The following is a 19306-nucleotide window of genomic DNA, read 5'->3' on the forward strand; positions in this document are numbered from 1 at the left end:
AATAAAGCCACTTTTTTCATACTGCAAAACTGGAGGAATATTTTTATAAGTTTTCCCAGTGTAGAAAAGGCCATGATTTTATCCTAAGATATAAACCCAACTCAGAGACAAAGTTTTCAAATGTTATTTTTAATCTTTGTTCTACCTTATGTGGACAAGACTGTAATTTGTCAGTTGCTGATAAAGAAGTTAGCAATAGGTGCAAATGACCTAGTGCTGAACACAAAGTGTAGAGGTGGCCAAATCATGTTCATTGTTCAGGAATAGTGATGAAGCTGACCAGAAACAGCCAGCAGCGTTTCAGAAAGAGCACCAATGAACTTTTTAAATTTGCAAGGTCTAATATTACCCCTTAACTACAGGGCAACCAGAATAATTCTGAAAGAAAACTTATGAGAGAAAGAAAAAGTGAACAGCAAGACTAGACTGAGTAAAACAATACCTTCAAACACATGACCTAAACCAGGGGTCAGCAACCTTTCAGAAGTGGTGTGCCGAGTCTTCATTTATTCACTCTAATTTAAGGTTTTGCGTGCCAGTAATACATTTTAATGTTTTTAGAAGGTCTCTTTCTATACGTCTATAATATATAACTAAACTATTGTTGTATGTAAAGTAAATACGGGTTTTAAAATGTTTAAGAAACTTCATTTAAAATTAAATTAAAATGCAGAGCCCCTGGACCGGTGGCCAGGAGCCGGGCAGTGTGCGTGCCACTGAAAATCAGCTTGTGTGGTGCCTTCGGCACGCGTGCCATAGGTTGCCTACCCCTGACCTAAACCTAACAGTTCAAAACAACCAGCCTTTTACAATCAACCTTTAAATGAAAGGCCACACTGCATAAGGAGAGTTTTGCTCTAGTGTCTATAATTGAGAATATACTCTCCTAAGCAACAGGCCTATAAAGCAAAGGAGAAGAGGGAAGAGACAAAACTATTCCATGTACTACAACTTCTGACAACTAGAAGACACAAATGTGACATTACCCTTACAAAGGAGCTTCACTGGTGCCACATATTTTCTAAAATGGACTTTTTGGCTTGATTTCCCCATGAAGAATGCCTGATTGGTGGACATAAATATGATGAATAAAAACATTTGTACACATACATTTCTCAGTGCTGAACCTGTAACGTGAGATTCTTTCAAATGTAAAGTTACAACTTGACATTTCTTATAAAGGAACACCAAACCATTCAAACTGCTAAATAGATAAATTTGCTTACAGTAGAGAGTTTACTGTTACCAAGCAGACAGATTTTATTACTTACTTTACTAGTCTATTTTGTTTCCAAAACAGCTATGTAAATTTGTTAGGGGCAGGAAAATGTATATAAAATATTAATACAAAATTTGTCAGTCAATGGATGAAAAATATTTTAAAATTAATGGAGTCTGCCTACCCGATGTACAGTGAAACTGTAAGCCCAGATCCAAAAACGTACATTTCTTCTAAATACAAAAACCATCAATAAGACAAGTGCTGAGTTATAGCATTAGAAATTCATAATTATGTGAATCCTCACACAGAAGACTCATGTCAGTATTTAACTTTGGCTTGTCATAAACAACTGTGTTGCATCTGACCAAAATGCACTGCTCCTGTCTAAATATTAAAATTATTTTAAGATTATGGCCCTACAAAGACTTATACAAATGTTTAACCTGAGGCATAGCAAAAGTCCTGTTGACTTCAATGGGACTATTCACACTGCATAAAGCTAAGCAGGAGCCTCTCCGCAGGATCAGAGCTTCTATGTGGTTTTTCAAAGCAAGTTGCCAAGAAATTTATAAAAATAGACATTTCATACAGCAGATATCTAGATGTGCAAGGTGCCTACATGAGGTAAATATAAACTGGGAGGGGCGGAGGAGTAGACATTCATTCTAGGCTCAGAGTTTCTTTAACAACACCACTCCATTACTTGTTGGATTAGTAATTTCTTATCTATCAGTGGCTAATCGTCTATATACGATATGAGATTTGTGCAAAAATATTTAAGTCACTTTCTTGCTATTGGTGAGTAACAAAAGCCAAATATCATAAAACATTAGCAAAAATAACTGGATATTGGGATAAACACAGATCATGATTTTAATATGCAAAACCACCAAACCCAAAGTGCTGTCGCATTTAACTGTACACAATGCATTCATGTCAGATCTCTTAGGTGGCTCTACTTTTAAGATGTCCTCAGAAGGCCCTCCCTCTCCAACAGCTTCAGAGGTTTATTTTAAAATGTTAAATACTCTAGTAGGTCCCCTTACAAAGTCTGAATAGAATACATGAAGATCACATACTGAAAAGCTACTCTCTTCCTTAAAAGCATCCTGATTAGCACCACAGGAATTTCAGCCCAAAAGCTATTTTCCCCAATCGGAAATGTGAAGAGAAGAGATGAAAATGCCTCCCCCTTCCCAGAACCACATCATTGTTGTTGAAACGTTAACCATTAACTCTCGTGAATTTAATTAAAATTACTAATACAATCCCCATGCTAATAGAGTTTAGGATAATGGGTAAAGTTTTCCAAAGTGCCTACTTGACTTAGGAGACTAGATCACATATTTGAAAAGCTCCTAAATCCCATTGAAAGCCAATGGGACTTCAGTTCCTAGGTACTTTAGAAAATCTGACCCATCATGATGCTGTTTATGTGTTATAGTATTTCCCCCCTTTTCTCTTCAGTAATACGATCAATGAACACCATTACATGGTGGTTTTATGCATACATATTTCCCCTTTCCCTGTTAATACCACCATGCAATTCTAGTATCATTACACTTTTGCTGCCCTTTTATCGTAGCCCTTTTATCGACAGTGGACAAAGACTAGCGAAATACTTGCCTAGTGAAATGCCCCTTACTGTACTGCAGTGACCGTTTAATTACAATAGCTAATGTAGATGAATTAATCCCAAGTGGTGGGTCACTTTTGTCTTTAAAATGTTTCAATTTTTTTAAAAAAACCAAGAATTTCCCTCCTGTATTATCCATTCCTACCTCATTTACCCACCACCTGCTTTTCTACAGTGATATCAGGAACACTGCCAAGAGCTCACTGTGAAAGTAGACAAAAGCTTTTAGAAAAATATCCAATCTCTAATTTTTTTCTCTGCTCTTTGAAAAACTGTCTTGAACCTGACAACTTAACTGAGATCCAAAAGACATAATTTTATGACAGAATTGCCTATTTGCAAACAGCACCAACAACTTAGTCCCTCATCTCCAGAGCACAGTAAGTGTCCTGTTAAATTCTGATGAAATCTTACAGCTCAGCCAGGCCTGACTTTGCTCAGCCATTACTACTCCCACCTAAAGTAGTTATTTTGTTTACAGTTATTTGTTTGCATTTCCCTCTTACAAGTCAGAATGTTCATCCTCTCAGATTTCACCATTTTCTGTTTGGTAAATGTGAATTTCTTCTAAAAGAACAGACACTAACTTCAGTTTGTTTGAATGCAAGCATCTATGATGGCAGCACAAAAGATTACAGATGAGGAACTACAGTACTTGTTCATTGATACTGCAAAGCCACATAAGAGTGTATACTCATTTCTCTCTCAATATATACTTTGCATTCGTAGAACATTCCCCATCAGTGTAGGGCAATTGCTGGAGGTCAGTTAAATTTGGTGCCTGAATAACAAACATTTTGTATGTTAACTATGCAAACTTGCACAAGCTCACTGAATTATCAAACAGCAGTTACTGTACTTATTTTAAATTGTACTGGGGAAACTAGCTTTCTAGTAAAATTTGTGCTGCTTTGTCTAAGACTACTTGGATTGTCATAAAAGCTTAACAGAGAAACAACATTTCAAAACACCTTAACTCAAACTGCTGCTTTGTTCTTTTTACACACTAATTTATTATAAATGGAGCTGAACCAATAATTTTCCATGAATGATTTATCTAATGGAGCCTCTTTCTACTCACAGATCAGGATTTCCTCAAATATTTTAATAAAATTTTTATTTATTTATTTACTGCAAACTTTTGCACCTCTGCACAGATTGCAAACAGGTCCCTGGATTTTCCAGGGTAGTAATTCAAGCTGCATTAATTGTGAATGGCCAAAGTAGCACCAGGACACTGTTTTCATTCTCTGACCACAACTGCTTCCTATGCCAATATTCATTTATACAGATTTAAAATTCAGCTTATGCACATATTCATGTAGATGTTGAAACTGGCAATCGGTGAAGATTCACACCAGTAAAGGCACATGGATTTTCATTAAAGGTGAACACAAACAGGGGCACAAGCACGGCCAAGTTAATTTTTAAAAGTGGTTATTTGTGGAGAGTATTTTTGGCCATCTTTGCCCAGTTCTAACTATTTTTTTAATTCCTCAAGTTGTACAAACTATTATTTAGAAGTTACTATAACAATAACAACAAAAAACCTTAATGGAAGAGGGATATTAAGGTACCATTAGAGACTTTTTTTTAGGTTCCTCCCATTTCTAGTGTTTGTCATGAATCATCCAGAGAAGAAAGCTATTAAAATGCATTTCAGTACTGTGGTTTGGTTTGAAAACTGTTTTTCGTTACACTCCTGCCTCATTTCTACCACGAACCTTCGTTATTAACTAGAGTGATTTAACTCATTGAAAAGGAGTACTTGTGGCACTTTAGAGATTAACAAATTTATTTGAGCATAAGCTTTCGTGAGCTACAGCTCACTTCATCGGATGCATTCAGTGGAAAATACAGTGGGGAGATTTATATACATAGAGAACATGAAACAGTGAGTGTTACCATACACACTGTAACCAGAGTGATCACTTAAGGTGAGCTATTACAAGCAGGAGGGGAAGGGGGGGGAGGAGGACCTATTGTAGTGATAATCAAGGTGGGCCATTTCCAGCAGTTGACAAGAACACCTGATAGGTTTCAGAGTAGCAGCCCTGTTAGTCTGTATTCGCAAAAAGAAAAGGAGTACTTGTGGCACCTTAGAGACTAACCAATTAATTTGAGCATAAGCTTTCGTGAGCTACAGCTCACTTCGTCGGATGCATAAAAGTGGAAAATGCAGTGAGGATGTTTTTATACACACAGACCATGAAAAAATGGGTGTTTATCACTTCAAAAGGTTTTCTCCCCCCACCCCACTCTCCTGCTGGTAACAGCTTATCTAAAGTGATCACTCTCCTTACAATGTGTATGATAATCAAGGTGGGCCATTTCCAGCACAAATCCAGGGTTTAACCAGAACGTGGGGGGGTGGGGGGGGGGTGGAGAGGTTTTACTTGTGGGCTGAAGGTGATGGCTAGTGGCGTTCTGTTATTTTTTTTGTTGGGCCTGTCCTGTAGTAGGTAACTTCTGGGTACTCTTCTGGCTCTGTCAATCTGTTTCTTCACTTCAGCAGGTGGGTATTGTAGTTGTAAGAATGCTTGATAGAGATCTTGTAGGTGTTTGTCTCTGTCTGAGGGGTTGAAGCAAATGCGGTTGTATCGTTGAGCTTGGCTGTAGACCATGGATTGTGTGGTGTGGTCTGGATGAAAGCTGGAGGCATGTAGGTAGGAATAGCGGTCACTAGGTTTCCAGTATAGGGTGGTGTTTATGTGACCATCGCTTATTAGCACCGTAGTGTCCAGGAAGTGGATCTCTTGTGTGGACTGGTCCAGGCTGAGGTTGATGGTGGGATGGAAATTGTTGAAATCAGGGTGGAATTCCTCAAGGGCTTCTTTTCCATGGGTCCAGATGATGAAGATGTCATCAATGTAGCACAAGTAGAGTAGGGGCATTAGGGGACGAGAGCTGAGGAAGCGTTGTTCTAAGTCAGCCATAAAAATGTTGGCATACTGTGGGGCCATGCGCGTACCCATAGCAGTGCTGCTGATTTGAAGGTATACATTGTCCCCAAATGTGAAAGAGTTGTGGGGGAGGACAAAGTCACAAAGTTCAGCCATCAGGTCTGCCATGACATTATTGGGGATACTGTTCCTGACGGCTTGTAGTACATCTTCATGTGGAATGTTGGTGTAGAGGGCTTCTCCATCCATAGTGGCCAGGACGGTGTTTTCAGGAAGATCACCGATGGATTGTAGTTTCCTCAGGAAGTCAGTGGTGTCTCAAAGATAGGTGGAGGTGCTGGTAGCGTAGGGCCTGAGAAGGGAGTCTACATAGCCAGACAATCCTGCTGTCAGAGTGCCAATGCCTGAGATGATGCGGTGTCCAGGATTTCCAGGTTTATGGATCTTGGGTAGCAGATAGAATACCCCAGGTCAGGGTTCCAACCTCTCCAACACATCATCAAGGATCTACAACCTATCCTGAAGGACGACCCATCACTCTCACAGATCTTGGGAGACAGGCCAGTCCTTGCTTACAGACAGCCCCCCAACCTGAAGCAAATACTCACCAGCAACCACACACCAGAACCACTAACCCAGGAACCTATCCTTGCAACAAAGCCCGTTGCCAACTGTGTCCACATATCTATTCAGGGGACATCATCATAGGCCCTAATCACATCAGCCACACCATCAGAGCTCGTTCACCTGCACATCTACCAATGTGATAGATGCCATCATGTGCCAGCAATGCCCCTCTGCCATGTACATTGGTCAAACCAGACAGTCTCTATGTAAAAGAATAAATGGACACAAATTAGATGCCAAGAATTATAACATTCAAATACCAGTTGGAGAACACTTCAATCTCTCTGGTCACTCGATTACAGACCTAAAAGTTGCAATTCTTCAACAAAAAAACTTCAAAAACAGACTCCAAGGAGAGACTGCTGAATTGGAATTCATTTGCAAATTGGATACAATTAACTTAGGCTTGAATAGAGACTGGGAGTGGATGGGTCACTACACAAAGTAAAACTATTTCCCCATGTTTACTCCCCTCTCCTGCCCCCCCCCCCCCACTGTTCCTCAGATGTCCTTGTCAACTGCTGGAAATGGCCCACCCTGATTATCACTACAACAGGTCCCCCCCGCTCTCCTGCTGGTAATAGCTCACCTTAAGTGATCACTCTCGTTACAGTGTGTATGGTAACACCCATTGTTTCATGTTCTCTATGTATATAAATCTCCCCACTGTATTTTCCACTGAATGCATCCGATGAAGTGAGCTGTAGCTCACGAAAGCTTATGCTCAAATAAATTGGTTAGTCTCTAAGGTGCCACAAGTACTCCTTTTCTTTTTGCGAATACAGACTAACACGGCTGCTACTCTGAAACTTAACTCATTGAAGATCTGATGTGCTCAGTGTTGACAGACACTTATACATAAGGTCTAGATTTTTAATCAATAAAGGTCAGTAAACAGATTTCACTGTACACACACAAACCAATAAAATATTTTCATTGATAATAATCAAAATTTACAGAGCAGCAAAGAAAAGTGATTCTTGAGAATTTATCAGAGTTTGAATTAAGGATAATTAGTTTGTGTATTTTGACCTGTAATGCTGACAGTTTGTGTTTTAGTGGTTATAAAGATTTAACTTTTTGAATCTCAACCTCAATGCCATTAAATAATTGTCTGACCTCCCCATAATTTCTCCCAACTATGAAAATTTAAATTGATAAAAATTGAAAAAACCCTTAAAAGTAAGCATTGATATGCACTGAAATTATAAAAAAGTAAAAATCAAATTCTAGCAAGCCTGCTTATATAAATTGCAAAATATCAACAACTTTTTAAGTTAACTGATGAATATTTGAGATTTGTTTTAGTAGCGTTAGCTACATCTTTTTTTAAAAAAAGAATTGATTCCTCAAAAACAAGATATATGGATTACTCAAAAACAAGAGGTTGCAGACCTGTAAACAATTTCCCATCATCACCACCAATTAGCCCCACATTTATTTTTGGAAAAATAATGACATATACGGAGTTGTGACCAACGCATGAATATTTTGGAGAAAGTTACCAACCAAGCCTCAGAGCATGGTCTAGAAATTGGCTGAGTAAGAGGGAACACTCATTAAAACAAAAACCTCTAACTTGCGAACAGTATCTTATGTGCACACATACACACAAAGGTATGTCTTAAGAGTCAGTACTAGGAAGCATATTGTCTAATTCATTTCCTTGCTTTTCTAGTCTTACTGTCTCCATCAATTTTCCACTCTTCCTGGTATGTTTTCTTATATTCTTTCCCATGTGTATCCCTTTCTTGGTCTTCTAATGGTTAGTACTCTTTCACAAGAGAGAGCAGCTTTCTCTATCATTTCTGAATACTCAAGCTGTCTCAGTCCCATACATGGCAACACTACTTTTCTTTGTAGCCGTTTTATGTCACTTTCCTGTATATTGAGGCCTGAAGTTACCCTCAACAACATACACAGAAAAACAAATAGCCCAGAACTACCACCAAAGAATGGAAATGTCATGGGACACATTCAGGTGTGAAGCAGAAGTGAAAATGGTCCCCTTTTCAGTGCCCTGCTCAGGTGCCAGCTGCTCTGGGGCACCTAATTTGAATTCTGAGCCATTAAACAGATGCATTTATTCATCATGCTCTTCCAGTTCACGAAGACATTGCTATTTTGAACTTTCAGATGTGCATACATATTTTAGTATGCTCAGCAAGTAAGTTACAGTAAAGCCATTTATAAGGAGGATAAACATATTGCTGTTTGCATTAGTATAGTTCTTTTCATTATGGATATTAAAAACCTTTACAAATATTAATTAAAACTTACAGAACCTCCTTGAGGTATCACCACTGCCAGCCACTGTTCCTCAGGGTTTTGCTGTATGGTGATGGAATCACTTGCTCAGGGCGTACACTCCAAGGGGCAAGAAAATTCCCCAGTTTTGCTTTGACAGCACAAGGCTGAAAGCCCTAGTAGACTTCTGGGGGCCAGCTGAGCTGTTTAGGTCACTTCTTATAATGTCTGGAAACAAAGAAAGGGACTCCTTTCCTCTATCAATAACTGGTAGGTGGTTTAAGTCTGTTTCTTTCTTTCAGAAGATATAGGGTAGGATGAAAAATAAGGGGATTCACAGCTACCTGGGAAGCAAAGATCATGGGTCACTGAACACATTCCTCTCCTCCTTTAGTATCATGTGGGAGGAGCAAACAAAGTAGATCATTGCAGATCTCCTACCTAGACAAGTAGCCAGCTAGTAACTAGATGATTCATACCATTCAGTAAGATTTTTCCTTTTTTGCTTTGTATAATATACTTGGTTGACTTTTGAAATTTTAGGTTCTCCTCTCCCCCCACCTTTAAAAGTTATCATGCAGCAAATTCAGTAAATCATTTGGAATTTTATGTATCAAGCCTCAACTCATGGACTGCTGTTTTCCCACAGATTCTTGTTCTTTCCCTGATAATGTACCTACACTATCTTATACTCTGTAATTGTATCTAACACTGAACTTTAGTGAATTCACCCACCGTTGGTCTAGTGCTGTGATTGTTCTAAAATTTCCCTAAAATCCCTCAGCACACACAAAACCTGTGAAAAAGGTATCATTTTCAAATGGAGAAAGTGAAGGTCAGAGAGGTGAAGTGTCAGAGTTAGGAATAAAATCCAGGTTGCCGTGACTCAGTCCACTACTCCAGACATTGGAGGTCACAATAAGGTAAATGGATAGAACAAGTGACTAGGAACCAGACATCCTAAACTACTGAAAGAGCTTGGGAAAGCCTACTGACTACCTGGTGAAGTTCTCAATTAAAAAACAGAGAACGTAGTAAAAATGTGTGCGCGCACGCACATACGCCCACACATACACACACACACCCACCATATGTGAGCTAAATTTGTGTTGGAGCTTTCATACAGTTTCTGTACAAATGTTCCAAATCAAAGAAGTCATCCAATACAGGAAAAAGATGTTTCCATCTACAGAGAAAGACGTCTAGCATCATCACATCCAAAACATGTAATGAAGTTGCTCTAGTCTTAGTAAACATCTTATGGCTGATTTGTTTAAGTTTGTGCCTGCAGAACAAAGTTACTTAGAACTGCAATGGAGTTCGAACCTCTTTTCTGGAAGATATTTAATTGCTCAGCATACCTTACGCTAAGAGAAAAACTCTCTACATTGCACTGCATGCGGGTCTAAGGGCCAGTAAAATAAATTGTTCGGCTCCAGAAGTCTCTATATTTCATTAAATTCAGCCAAGACACAAATTCAATAATTTTATGTTTTCAGACTAACTTCAAACAAATAAATGTTCTTGACACTAAAACGGTCTTTTTTGTTACACAAAAGCTATGCTTTTTAATCAGGTACCTGGACATCTATCTTGGTAGTTATAGAAATTCATACACAGTAAGTTCAGATTTACTCCTAAATTCCACCTCACTTTAGAAACAAATGAATAAGACAAGATAATATGAAAGATCTTACTTAGAATAGTTCGTAAAGTTCAGTTGATTCTGAGGATGTACTGGCTTAACAGGCTCAGGGTGATGGGAGGCAGGAACCTGTGTAGAGGGCTTATTTTCAAAACTTCTGCGATCAAAGTATGAAAGCTGCTTTCGATAGTACTCTTCATCTTCCTCAGGATCATAGTGATTTGAACGTACTATGTCTTCAGATGGCTTCACTTGAGGTCTCTGTGGTTCTGGGGCCCTAAACGGCGATGATGATGATGATGATGGTGATAATAATAATAAATTAATAATGCTTTGCTTTCTTGTTTGTTTGGATTTTTTTTAGCAGTTGTTTGTATTCTAATTAGAGTTCCGCATCCCAAATGCTTCTTTTAGCTAACCACAATGCAATTTAAAAATAACTCTCCTACAACTACATAGAAATATATTACAACTGCTTCTCAAATAAAACACTCATCATTTGCATAAACAGAATTGCATTTAGTTGGCAAGATATGGAGGCTTACATATGACTAAACAGTGGACTGAGAGCAAAACCTTTCAGCCTTTAACATATACTGTATTGAGATTAGTTAGCTACGGAGGTTGTATCACAGTAAAAATCCCTTACCATCCCTTCGACTTTACCCATTTCTAAATTATCTAGACTAAATATTAAAAAGGTCTCCAACTTGCTGCTGTCTTTTCTTATGCCATAATTATTTCTTAAAAGGATCTGAGGAAAATGGCACAGTGAAGTTCACTCAATCTTGCATCAGAGAACCCTTTAAGACAAGTGTCTTGGCGGCCTCTATTATAGATATGACACTCTGATATAACACTTCTACTGTAATTTTAAATACACAAGCAGAAATATCTCACCATTGAAATATCTACTCTTTTACTATTAGATTACATATTTGTGTGTTAATGAGAAATGGTACATTTACCTGTAAATTGTTTTGTCATGTTCATACTGATTTTGAGAGGTTGGTTTGGAACCACTCACTGTGGCAATAGTAGGTTTAGGTGCTAGCTCTGGAGGCTGTAAAAAAATCAAACACATGTAGATTTACGTCATGACATTCCTATATTTAGAATGTCTCCATGGTATTCTTTTAAAAGAAAACCACGTGATTCAAAGTATCAAAATCTGAAGAAAGGGTGCATTTAGGATAGCAAATTCCCCTAAATAAAATGTTCCACTTCCTGTTTTTAAACATACAGTATACTGAAGTTAGGTAGCTAAGAAAGAACTCCCTCTCTTTTTATATAGAAAGACTTTACTGATTCTGGTACAACCTCCTTTGCTACCTAATTTCAGTATACCATCAGTTTAACAACAGGAAGTGGAAGCTTATTTATACGTATAAATTATTTACCTTGACAGCTGGTGTATCATTAGGATCCTTGATTTTTTCCACCGACGCTGATCTTTTGTTTTCAAACATCTTAACTCTAGTTAGCACTGATTGTGGTTTCATGGCTGGATCTTCTTCTTCCTCTGTTAGAGTTGGTGATGTAGGCAGTGGTTTACTGTTGGAAGGCAGTACTTCCGGTTTGGTTTGTGATGAAGCGGGGGGTGGAGTAGGAGGCACACCTGCAGTGCTATGAGAAGGCTCATACTGTCCTGCTTTAGCATTAAATCCTTGTGGAGGGCCTTGTTCATAGCCCCTCACATGTGGATCGAAGTACTGCTTAGGTTCAGGAGACTTAGATATTGCTGAAGGGTATGTCTCAGCTTCTGGTTTATACCTACTATGAATATCATACCCAGCAGCGGGCTGCTCTTCATATCTCAGCTGTGGTAGACCGAAGTTTTTAGGTGCAGGTTCATAGCGAGGCCTGCTGTCATAAACCATTGGAGGTGGTTCTTCAAAGCGAGGTTGTGCAGGGTAGTAGCTGCGTTCTGTGCTCTCATCTGCATTTTGTCTGGGGTTATAGTCCCTAGGAGGTTGGTTATCATAAGGTGGTCTCGGCTGGTAGGGCTGTTTTTCATCATAATATGCCCAGTGGTCCTCATAGGGAGGTATATGGTCATCATAATGTAGACGAGGGTCATAACCATGGGAAAACTGATCTACATAGTTCGTAGAATCATACCTATATGTTGATGGCTCATACTCTCTGCTGGGTTGTTTCTCTGCATACTGAACCTGGGATTCATAGATCACATTTGTCTCTCTCTCCTGTCTCTGTACTGGATGATTAACTGCTGGTTGTTTCAAGACATAGTTCTGTCTTGGTGCCTCCTCGCTAATGTATGGATCCTTTTTGTATACCTGTAGAAAGAGGACGTCTCATGTGTAACATGAAAAAAGTGATTGTGCCTACATTTATTTAAAGTGCTACACTGGAAGCAGAAGTAGATGAAACTAGTTTAGGGGTTTATTTAAATTACAGGGAAAAGCAGTCTTTATTTTTTTAAGAATGAATTTTTCCAAACATTAAAATTAAATTCCCATATTCGTATTCATACCCTGATCTACTCATTTTATAATTATCTGTTTCCATTTAGTATACTGGAAATCATAAGGCATGAGACAAGTTTAGCATCATTTTGAGGACAGCACAGGTTTTTGACAAAGGCTCATTAATGAACAGCATAGAATGTTGACAATTTAAATCAAATATGCAAACAAAAATAAAACCAATCAGACAAAGCAACTTTCATTTAAAATTTCTTGTTTTCTAGAAAAAACAGATGTACAATTTGAAGCCATGCAAACAAAAAATAGGATGATTCTTAGCAATTTAGATGCGCTGTTGTATAGTTCATGAACCCTCAGAAAAATCAAAAGGAATCCTCCAATAAGGAGCAAAAAAACCCAGTCATGTGCTAGCTTGATGTATAGCAGCAAATTAGTGCAATGAGGCAGCACAGGTACCTTTGCTGGATCTATATGCGGTGATAAGGATGATGGCTCTTGATCTCTTAGCATTATGTGAACTCCCTCAGTGCTTGGTGTTCTTAAGGGGCCAGCTTGTAGTTGAAAAGAGTTGTAAGGAGCTGAGGTGGGCTCCTCCATTCTGACATTAGTTAAGTTTACATTAGGATTAACAGCAGAAGGTGATGAGGTTGCAGGGTTTGTTTCAGGCGACGGGGAAAGGTAAGGGCCTGCAGGTGAGGCTTCTGCTTTCTGTGAAGTGTTTAAAATATTTTAAATATAGTGCTCTTGTATAATGCTATGACTTTAGTATCATTTTTAATATAGACTGGAATGTTTCAATCAAACATCTACTACATGTATAGTTGTTTAAAGAGCACTGATAGAAAGTATCAGGCACTAGCACTTTTCAGCAGTTTTAGAAATTCATTATATCACTTTTCACAAAATGAAGCAGATATCTAACTATATAAAATAGACTGGAACGTCAGATATTTTCACATCAAAATAAATCACAGCCTCTTTATATGCACACCCCCCCCCCCAAATTCTCTAATCCATTGTGGCATTATTATTGGCAGCTTCTGGTGCGCACTCACAATATTGCTAAGGACTGTACACAAAAGTCCCTGCTCCAGAGAGCTTACACGCTAAGGAGAATACCGCCTATCAAAGTGTAAAGTTGTTGCTTACCGGTTGAGAGGCAGCTGTTTTAAATCCTGGAGAGTCTATTCTATGATTTGGCTGGGTCTGAGCTTGCGGTGCATAAGGAGGATATGTTTGACTTTCATGATGCATTCCAGAGGAATCCTCTCTTACAGGTTCAGAGGACCGTGTAATAGCAGATTCAGGAGGAGTCCCAACTTCATCATTGAGAGTTTCATCAAGTTCTTGATCAGTGTAGGCACCCCCTTCTGTATCTGTGTCATCATAGTCTGAAGTGTGTCTACTATCTGTGCTGTACATGGAATATTCACTACCTGGAGCTGACAGGTAGGAAAGGCGATCATCGTGTAAGTCAAGGTCATCACTTGTAGCACCATCTGCCTGTGTCAAACAAAATTAAATTAAGATCTTTAATCATTTTCAAAGGACGCCCTTCACCTTTCATGGGAAACTGGGGAGGTTATTTTCTTGCAGAGAACTAAAAATACATGTAAATTCAACATACTGTATGTATCTGCTTCCAATTTGCGATGGGAAGTTAAAAATCCAGGTTCTTTAAAGTGATTAAGGGTCTGATTTTCATATGTGCTGAACAATTCAATAGGAGCTGTAGGTGCTCAACAACTCTGAACACCTCTGTAAAATCAAGCCATTATTGTTGGAGGATATCATATAAAATGCTCTGAGAGTACGAGTCTGTAGTTTTCCTATCTCCATTGCTCCTCTATTTCAGTATCTGCTGGATGTCCAGCTGCTACACACAGTCACTTCCCAGTCCCATAGGATCAACCAGAATGGGGCAGGGAAAGGGGCAGCATATAGGGGGATCAGAGATGCTCTTCCTCCGTCTGCCCCCTCCAGCAATGGTGCTGTGGGATAAGTGGCATTAGCCATTGCATGCAGCTGGAATTGCTGTGCTCCCATTGCCCCCACCTACATCTCATATGCCTGGTTAGAAGCATTCTCTGAGGGTATGTCTTCACTGCAATTAGACACATGTGGCTGGCATGTGCCAGCTCACTCGGGTTCATGGGGCTCAGACTAAGGGCTGTGTAACTGTTCAGGCTACAGTCTGAGTTCTGGGACCCTCTCATCACACTGGGTCCCAGAGCCTGGAGTTCCACCCAAGGAATGTCTACACCACAGTTAGCCCCTTAGTCCAATCCCCATGAGTCTGAGTCAGCTGGCACAGGCCAGGCACAGGTGTCTAACTGCAGTATCACCACCACCACATCCAGACTACTAGTTTGAATTTTAGGCACATCAGAGATTAAGAGTAATTCCACTTGACAGCTGTTTAGTGGCCTACCCAAAATGAGTCAATCATTTCTACTCAGTTCTTCAGTGCCTATCTGATGTTGGCACTCTTCTTGACAGAAAAATGACCAATGATAACTGAACTATCTTCTCCTACTAAGCAACAGGGTTGGGGTATTTTAGCGAGGGCAGTGAACCTTAGAATGCAATTGCCTGTGCTGTATGTTAAGGCCACAAGGAACCATCAAGCTCTAATCTGACCTCTTTTATAAACATAGCCCGTAGAATTTCTCCCATTAAGTCTTGCATTTAGCCCATAATTTCTGGTTGAGCTAGTGTGTATCTTTTACAAAGCCACTAATCCTGACAGATTTCAAATGACAGATAATCCACCACACCTTTTTGTAAGTGATTTCCGTGGGCAAATAACCTCAGTCACAAGGACAAAAAGCTTAGTTAAGTCTCTATTTTTATCGTGGTAGAAATCAGTGTACACAGTTGTCAACTGAGTCAGTTGATTCCTTTAGACCTGGAAGTGATAGGCAGAACTTGAAAAAAAAAAAAAAAATTCATTCCAGGAGAAAACCCAGTTGTCTTGGAAGCACAACTGAGAGGAACGGAAGAGAGAGAGATGTAAAAATACAGTGGTGACCACTAAGAGCAGCAATATCACCAGGATTGTTTTTAAGCTTCAAAGATCCACCCCGCCCCACAGTTACTTTACAACAATCTTGATATGATCATGAAAAAGGGAAAGAAAGACTGCTCACTACTGTATTGTATAAAAGCGGTCATGGTTTTATAATTTCTGCTCAAACAAAGGGAAAGTGACATTTCTTACCTTTCCTTCTGAAACCCACACCAACTGGTTCTGTTGCTGCTGAATTGCTTCCTTTAGTGCTCCATACCAGCCATCATTCATTGAATTCAAGTTGATGGTAGCTAAAAATAAAATGGGATTAATATGACTTCTTATATAACATTTATTTTTCATTTGGAGAAAGTTCTGGACTACCACCAAATGCAATGTGAATTGTGAGTTTAAATAACTCTTGGGGCACTTTGTATACACACATTTATTTGTGTGTCCCTTTTATATAAAGTAGTATGAGGCATTTTATCACAGGTAACAATGAGAGCTGAGTTCAAACACAATTTTACTCTAAAAGAAACTATTAATGTGGCATCTTCTTCCTTAAAATACTTTCCTCTTGTGTTCAGAGTCCTATCTGCTTCCTTTAGATTTCACAGTAAGTTTCTGCTGATTTTTACTCCCGTTGGCCTTGCCAAGCTAACACAGCTAAGAGAAAGTAAGGTGGCTTAGATTCCTACCTGTGCTTCAGCAGGACAGATCTTTACTAAATTCCACCTATCTGAGACTATACAAATACAGCAGATGTAATCTTGTCTGCAAAACTCATATTACTGGTGATGACATACAAGGAAGAAAGAATCTGGCTTGATTGAGACTGATTTTGCTTACAGGGCTGGCAATTAATAAACTTTTTTTTAATTAGCAAAATTGATCATATTTGATTCAGGAATCAAATATAGAAAACTGCAGCATTTTTACAGTCGCTTTCAAAGCGGAACCATGGGTTAAACCACCACAGATCCCCCAACTGTTAATACCACTTTTTGCTACTATGGGGCAACAGATAAGTCTGAAAGTGAATTAGGACCAGAGAGCAAGGAGGAAGGCCAGTCATGGATACAGTGGGAATTAGTCACAGTGAGAGCAGGATAGAATACCCAAGAAAGGGAAAAAGAGTTTGGGAAGGGGCCAAAATGTACCATCAGTCATGAAGGGATCTTTGTCTGCTACCTCCCCTTTACGAAAAGCAGCGGGAAGGAAGCAGAAATACAAGAAGAGAAGAAAAGAACCACACAGAATACACCAGTACTGACAGAGCTTTGAAACTTGCGAAAACCACTAACCAACTTTTTATTAAAATTTGAGGGGCTTTTCAATGTAATGGGTACTATTGGTATTCAGTTACCTAGCAATGCAAATCTAAAAATCATATTCACGCTATACAAGAGATGCTGTTCAAACCTCTGTTGGATATATTACCCCTGCCCCAATTTAAGTTGAGCTTGATTCATAAACATTTCCTGCTGTTTACTTACTTGTGAAGAGATGATGATTATTTTTCCGTAGCTTGTGAGCTCTTTCATACAATTTTCTGGCACTTTTCCGTGATTCTGGACACAGTCTCATTCTCATGGTTTTTACACCCTGCTTGGAATCAGGGTTCAGGAACACCACAATGGGATACCATTGTGCGTAATTCAGACGATCCACAGCATTTGGAGTGACATCTAATAAAGCATGTTTGTCCTGCAGAGAATAGTACATATGCAAGAAAGTAAAGCTTTCAAGCTCTCTAAAGATGATAATGCATTTTTAATGTCTTCTACCGATTTTTCTCTTTACCCTACAGAATTCACCATAGTATTTACATACTGATAAATAACTAACTCATTAACTTTTTCCATTCTGAAAATGGGAAAATATATGGGAATTCCCAATACAGCTAGACTACCCATGCAATCAGTCTCATCAATATCAGTGCTACTTAAAATTGGTATGCCTAAACATGAATTGTTATTTCATATAATATATTTAACCCACATAAATCAGCCAGTTTTCCCAGGTAAAGGGTGAGCCATAAAACGGCACTGCACCACGAACAAAGTCTGTGGTTACTAGGAATAAAGGCCAGGTCCAGATTCCTAGGCAGAGCTAGTTTTCATTTCTCTTCAACTCTCCTTCCAAGAAATTCCTGCCCTGCACATGGGACTTGACCAGCTTTCCCCTGCCACAGAGCCAATCTCAGGAACATGCAATTAGTGCAATAGCATATAGTGTTTCCAGCTTGTGATGTCCCTTCAGTGGCTAACATTTTTTCACCGGAGGGGGCAATAAAACAATTTCGTTCTTAAAATAAGATGAAAGAAGAGGGAAGGGATGGAAGTCACATGGGGTGAGCTAGTGTGAGACATCTCCAGGAACATAAATGAGGGAGTCTGGCATCAGTTTCTTCAATTAAGTAATCTCTCACTTGCTTAAAAAAAAATGCATATGAGCACCACAGACCAGCTGCAAGTCCCACAGTCCCACCCTTCTTCATGTGAAGAAAGTCGAAGAGAATAGGCAGCTTAGAACAGCAGTAATGGAACAGTAGAGACTTCCTGAAACAAAGCCTAGAAGCACGTCCAGATTAGAATCACAGAATATCATGATTGGAAGGGACCTCAGGAGTTTAATGGCAGGGAGGGGAAATAAGTTTTTCAAGTGATTGTCTGCATTATATTCCACGGTGGTTATCACAAGTCTACTCCACATGCATTGGAGAACTTTTTAGTTAGCAGTATCTGGAGGGGTGGCACATGCACCCTTTGCTTCCTCATGTGTGTGAGCAAAGTATAAACGGCAGAGTGGACCAGTACTGCCTGTGATTCCATGTGGTGAAGCACAAGTCCCTGAGCTTAAAGCACTGCCCCTCCTGCGAGACTATCATACATCTCAACAGCCACGCAAGCGGCACTTCTGGACTGGTGAGAGATCTGCAGGTCCTTTTTGAAGCAGACCCAGCATTTAAGGGACTAGTGCTTGAGGGCCTTCTTGCTGGGAGCAGTCCATACACCCAGACTCTGTTCCTGGGTCCCTGACCTCCAAACCTTTGGGTAGAGATCCTCAAGGTTTGCACCAGACACACCATCAAAACAAACTGAGATGCTCTCCCCAAAGTGGCCTTGGTACCGAGGGAGAGTCAGGTCCAGCCAGATACTGAGCAGAAGAGGTGCAGAATGTCTTCCCTAAGCTCTGACTCTAAGCCTCAGAAAATGACATGGCTGTCAGATAGCAAAGGTACATCAAAGCTGACGAAAAACTCCCTGAGTACTGTGGAAAGCACCAGTCAGGATGACCCAGATGTGCCATAGGTCTCACTTAGCGTGAGCCATGCTGGGACTGGGGAGCATAGCCTTAAATGGGACGTGACCCAAGGCTCCAACCCATACTGGTACAGTGACCATTGATACCAGCCCCCATAGCCTCCCATACTGTACAATGTTAACCTATAGAGTATGTTGGCCCCAAGCACTCCAGCTTCCCTAGAGCAGTGTTTCTCAACCAGGGATACAGGTACCCCTGGGGGTATGCAGAAGTCTTCCAGAGTTGCACATGAATGA

General features: G+C 39.6%; 1 protein-coding gene across 10 annotated transcripts in view; it reads right to left on the reverse strand.

Moving 5' to 3' along the window:
- Positions 1-19306, reverse strand: part of TJP1 (tight junction protein 1) — a 308680-nt gene that overhangs the window by 21368 nt on the left and 268006 nt on the right. For 8 of the 10 annotated variants that reach the window (XM_075133034.1, XM_048866272.2, XM_075133032.1 and 5 more), the window contains 7 exons: positions 17240-17450; positions 15951-16051; positions 13880-14233; positions 13187-13438; positions 11681-12580; positions 11249-11343; positions 10333-10557 (listed from right to left, as the gene is read on the reverse strand). In XM_075133034.1, coding sequence (XP_074989135.1) covers positions 10333-10557; positions 11249-11343; positions 11681-12580; positions 13187-13438; positions 13880-14233; positions 15951-16051; positions 17240-17450 — 2138 coding nt within the window. The remainder of the gene's footprint in view (positions 1-10332; positions 10558-11248; positions 11344-11680; positions 12581-13186; positions 13439-13879; positions 14234-15950; positions 16052-17239; positions 17451-19306) is intronic. The other 2 variants (XM_075133040.1, XM_075133036.1) reach the window with 1 other exon arrangement.

The sequence above is a fragment of the Caretta caretta genome, chromosome 10, assembly GCF_965140235.1.
Source record: "Caretta caretta isolate rCarCar2 chromosome 10, rCarCar1.hap1, whole genome shotgun sequence".
In the NCBI taxonomy this organism is placed as follows: domain Eukaryota; kingdom Metazoa; phylum Chordata; order Testudines; family Cheloniidae; genus Caretta; species Caretta caretta.